Source organism: Neophocaena asiaeorientalis, unplaced genomic scaffold, assembly GCF_003031525.2.
Source record: "Neophocaena asiaeorientalis asiaeorientalis breed wild unplaced genomic scaffold, Neophocaena_asiaeorientalis_V1.1 scaffold185, whole genome shotgun sequence".
Classification (NCBI taxonomy): Eukaryota; Metazoa; Chordata; class Mammalia; order Artiodactyla; family Phocoenidae; genus Neophocaena; species Neophocaena asiaeorientalis.
Window position 1 is genome coordinate 1,194,885 of NW_020171809.1, and position 4,887 is coordinate 1,199,771.

A 4,887-nucleotide genomic window follows, 5' to 3' on the forward strand; every position below is an offset into this window, starting at 1 on the left:
AAGCATAACTACTTCTAAAAGTCTAGCTCAGATATCTCATGCTCTCCTTCCCCACCATCCCTTCCCCTCTCCCTTCTGCCCTCACTTCTCTCTCATTCATATTCTTTTAAAAAACTTATGATAAAATACATAGAATGGAACATTTACTACCTTAAGTATTTTTGAGAGGCATTAAGTGCATTCACATTGTTATGTGACCATCATCACCATCCATCTCCAGGCTATTTCTTCTCCTCATTAAGCACTAACTCCCCCTCCCCCTCCCCCAGCCCCATTCTACTTTCTGTCTCTATGAATTTGATTACCCTGCGTACCTCATATAAGTGGAATCATACAGTATTTGTCTTTTGGAGATTTCACTAAGCATAGTGTCCTCAAGGTTCATCCACATTGGAGCAGCTGTTAGAATGTCCTTCCTTTTAAAGGCTGAATAATATTCTACCGTATGGATGGACCACATTTTGCTCAGCCATTCGAATGTTGGTGGATACCTACCCGAGTTCTTTCACATTTTAGCCATTGTGAAAAATGTTGCTGTGAACGTGGGTGTACAAATATCTCTTCGAGACCCTGCTGTCAATTCTTTAGGGAATATGCCCAGAGTGGAATCCTGGACCATACGGTAAATCTATGTTTCACTTTTGAGGAAACTCCATACTGTTTTCTACAATAGCCGCACCATTTTACATTCCAACCAACAGTGCACAAGGGTTCCAATTTCCCCACATCCTTGCTAACATTTGGTATTTGCTGGGGTTTTGACAGTAGCCATCCCGATGGATGTGGGGTGGTATCTCATTGTGGTTTGGTTTGCCTTTCTCTGATGATCAGTGATGTTGAACATCTTTTCATAGGTTTATTGGCCAGTTATAAATCTTCTTTGGATAAATGTCTATTCCAGTCCTTTGCTGATTTTTTAATCAGACTCCTTGTTTTCTGTTGTTGAATTTTAGGAGTTCTCTGTACATTCTGTATATTAATCCCTTATCAGATATATGGTTTGCAAATATCTTCTCCCATTCTGTGGGTTGCCTTTTTACTCTGTTACCCACGCATATTCTTTAATGGGTATTTCCTGGGCACCTGGCAGTGTCAGGCCCTTAGGTCCAAACTGTCTGGGGCCGCGGTGAAGTCTCGGCTTCCCTTGTGTGCCGGCAGCCACGCGGAGACCCCGCCCACCCCAGCCCCAACCAGGCCAGTCCTGCCCGCCCCGACTAATGGAGGAGCGGACCATAGCGTGGAAGGTCCTCCGGCGGCTAGACCTGCCAGATGGTGGGGGGAGGGAACCATAGAGTCGGCCGTCCTCTCGAGTCTAGACTTGCCAAGGCGGGGCTTGCACCGGAAGAGGGAGTCAGCGGGCCGGAAGTGGGTCGGGGACGCCGGAGCTGCAGGCGGGGATGAAGCCGGCGGTGGACGAGATGTTTCCCGAGGGTGCGGGGCCTTACGTGGATCTGGACGAGGTAAGGCGGGCGGCGCCGGGCCGGGCGGGAGCGGAGCCAAGGCCAGCTGTCGGGCGCGGGCCGGGTTTGGGGCGAGAGAAGGTGGCGGCCTGCATGGGCGCGCTCGCCGTCCCGGCGGTTCCTACCTCGGGCGAGAGAATGGGGCCTCCGGGAACCCAGTGAGGTGACGGCCGGGATGGCTACGGGCCGGGGTTGCGGTGAGCGTCGGTGCCCGCGGCCTGGAGCCCCGCAGGAGCGATTGGTGGGGACCCCGGGGACGGGGTTGAGCTCGTGCCAGGTGCTGGGGAGGAGGTAGGCCCCGGCCGGGATGGTGTGCTGTGGCGCGGCGGGGGCGAGTCCCCGTCTGGGAGGAGGGGAGACGAGAGCTCGGCTGACCAACGGCCCTTGGGAAAGAAGCGGCCGCCAGCCCGCGGAGCGGGGGAGAGGGGCGCCTGGCAGGTCTGTGCTCCGCGCGGGGCAGTTGCGAGGGTGGTTGTGTCACCCCATCCTCTGGGCACAGGGCGTTCCTGTCTGGTGTTGGCGGTGTGTGCTCGGAGTGTCAGGCCGGCTTCGCGGGGTCCGGACCTCGATTTCTCCTTGTCCAACCTCAGAGGGGACAGACCCATTCTGTGTGCTCCTGGGCGTCCCTGGGCGAGGCCTGGTGGATCGGGAGCGAGGCCTGCAGGGTCTAGGGGACGGCACGTCGTGCCTGGGAGAGCGGGAATGGGATGGAGCCGGGCAGGCGGGGTTGGGGGGCAGATGGTGCATGGCCTGTAGCCGTCCTGGGACAGGTGGGCCCTCTGCACCCCAGCCCCGAGGCACCTGCACTCACCCCCTGCTTCTCAGCCCTGTGCTCCAGGCGCTACCTTAGGCAAGCGTGGAGTCGCTGGAGGGCTTTAAGGTGCGGAGTGACGGCTGTGACTGGTTCGTGGCGCCGTCGCTCTGGAGGGTTTGGGGTGAGAGAGTGGGGCAGTACAAACAGGGGGACAGGGGGCGCGAGGAGGGTCTGAATGAAGGCAGTGCCTCCAGAGGGAGGTAGGCGCAAACTCTGCAGCTGTGTCACAGGTAGAATCTGCACAGCTTCCTGTGGGGACGGGGCAGGGGAGGGCGCCTGAGGAGGGAAGGAAGGCTCTGAGAGTCCCTGCTGCTAAGGGATCACGGGAGGTGCTCCGCCCTTTGAGCCAGCAAGAGGCAGGGCAGACAGCCTGGGGCGGTCGGGAGTCAGGGTGGCAGCAGGGCCTGAGGGCCAGCCGTCCAGGGTGCTGCCACCAGAGGCCTCTGCTCTGGCTGTCACCATGTGACTCTAAAAGAGGCTCAGAATCCTCGCCACGTTGCCCAGCTTTGGTTGTGGCGTTGTTTCACGGCCACCGTTGAGTGGTGGCAGTGGGAAGGCCCGTGATGGCCCCGCCCCCCTCCCCAGAACCCCAGGTCAGCAGGTCAGTTTCTCAGGGGAAATGGTTTAACACTCAAGAGCAGTCCAGAGCAGAGCAGTGGTCAGGCTCAGTTTTGCGCGCGCTCGGAGCCTCTTGTCCAGGTGTGCGCAGCAGTGCCACTGTTTGGGGCAATGGCAGGACTCTACGGAAAAGGCGAGAGGAGTCGAGGACGTCCGACCCGAGGGGACCCTCGCCGTAATTCCTTGGAATGCCGCCTCCCCAGCCCCGCGCGCACTCCCTCCCTTCCCCTGGACTAAATGTTGTCTCCGACCTGGACACTTTCTGCCCAGGAGTGGTCTGGAGCCTGCGTGGCACTTATACCACCCGTTCTCTCGGAAAACCCCGCTGCCATGAGCTTTCCGTTCCCTCCCCAGGCAGGAGGCAGCACCGGGCTCCTGATGGACTTGGCGGCCAATGAAAAGGCAGTTCACGCGGACTTTTTTAACGGTAAGGACGCTGGGATTGGCTGGCCGGTTTTAATCTGTTTCTTCTGCAAGTTATGCCGTGGAGCAGCTTTGTGACATGAGTGACTTGGATCGTAGACCAGTACAGGCCAGATCTTGTGCCATTCTTGGAACGCCGTGCAGCCCTGCTTTTCAGGAGGGAAAAAGGCTTCCAGTCTTATGTTCCAGTTGTTGAGTTTGAGCCATGAACGTGCACTTGGACACCTGAAACTGTAGCAGGGTCTGGTCTCTCTGGCTTTCTCGTCGCCCGTCTCTCGCGATGGCTGGTTTGCTTTCCTCTCCCTGTTCGCCACTGGGTTCCTGTCCCCTGGGCTCTGTCTGTGCAGAGTGGCGGCCACACTCCTGCTCTTCTCCGCCCCTTTTCTCTGACACCGGGAGCTACTCGCATGTAAGGGCTTAATGCTAGCTTCAGGAACATGGGTGGGGTTTTATCAAATAAACAGTGAGAAACCAACTTTATAGGAAATCTTCATATACGTTTGAGGGGGTCCTTCTTGTGTCCCCTTCTGGTTTCTTAAGGCCTTGTTCCTATAGGGTATATTCATCCCTACCAAGGGTTAAATCATAAGAAACACAAGATCGCTTTCTTAGGAGAGTAAAGTGGTATTTTATCTCTTACCTTTCGTCTGTCATCCAGGGTGCCTGCCACTACAGAGAACTTTCGTCACTCGTTAGTGGCAGCCAGGATGTTGCCTTGCCATATTGGTTTTCAGGGGCCCCGAACCGCTCTGGCCCGAGCCCGTGTTGTTTTTTCTGGCTGCTTTGCAGTTGTTGCCTAACGAGAGAAGCCAGGCTGCTGCACGAGGGCAGCCTTCCCGGGGAGCCCAGCTGCTCTCCCCAGGCAGCGTCCCCGCAGGACTGAGGGGGGTGACGTTTGTTAAGTTCTCCGGGGGAGCAGGTGTGGGGAGCACGGGCTGCAGAGCCGCCGCTAGGACCTCACCCGGGTAGGGGTGTATGGTCCCCAGTACGGCACGATCCACTCACATTTTGAGGGTCTCCTTGCAAGCCCCCCTCCTGCCCTGCCAGCCCGGGGCTTAGAGACAGTTGGCTGTGTTCTAGAGTTCAAGGTCACGTGATATCCACCAACAGCCCTTTAATTCTGACAGAGCACCTGTGAGAAGGACCCAGGCCTTCAGGCCAGGTGAGCACGGGAGCAGATGAGGGCGCTTCTCCCTCCGAGTCCGAGTCCGGCAGGGAAGAGAAGGGGCGCAGGAGAACAGACGCCGCCCGGCAGGTTGTGACGGCCCAGGTGTGCCGGAAGCTGTTCCCGCGATGAAGCCGAGTGGCCTTTGGAAGGACTTGTCCGTAGTCCTTTTCACTCATGATTGAACAGATAGGTTTTGATGGCCTGTCGTCCCCTAGGCAGTGGAGTTCAAACCCCGAGCCAGGTTCGCTCTGCTCACTCAGTGTTTTACAGAATGGGAGCGCTAGACGGGGTGGGCCGGGACGGCTCGGGGCGAGAGCCCAGACAGGTGGGCGCAGGGGGACAGTGGCGGAGCTGCGGGACCACAGGCCAGGCCAGGCGGTGGCAGAGGCGGGCCCGGTGGGGCC

At 57.8% G+C, this 4,887-nt stretch overlaps 1 protein-coding gene across 1 annotated transcript in view; it reads left to right on the forward strand.

Annotated features, from left to right (window-relative positions):
• Nucleotides 1–1,350: 1,350 nt before the first annotated feature.
• The window catches only part of COPS9 (COP9 signalosome subunit 9), a 4,627-nt gene continuing 1,090 nt past the window's right edge, over nucleotides 1,351–4,887 (forward strand). Inside the window, exons 1-2 of the mRNA XM_024764123.1 lie at nucleotides 1,351–1,460; nucleotides 3,247–3,319. Of these exons, the coding sequence (XP_024619891.1) occupies nucleotides 1,398–1,460; nucleotides 3,247–3,319 (136 nt within the window). The 5' untranslated portion in view covers nucleotides 1,351–1,397. The remainder of the gene's footprint in view (nucleotides 1,461–3,246; nucleotides 3,320–4,887) is intronic.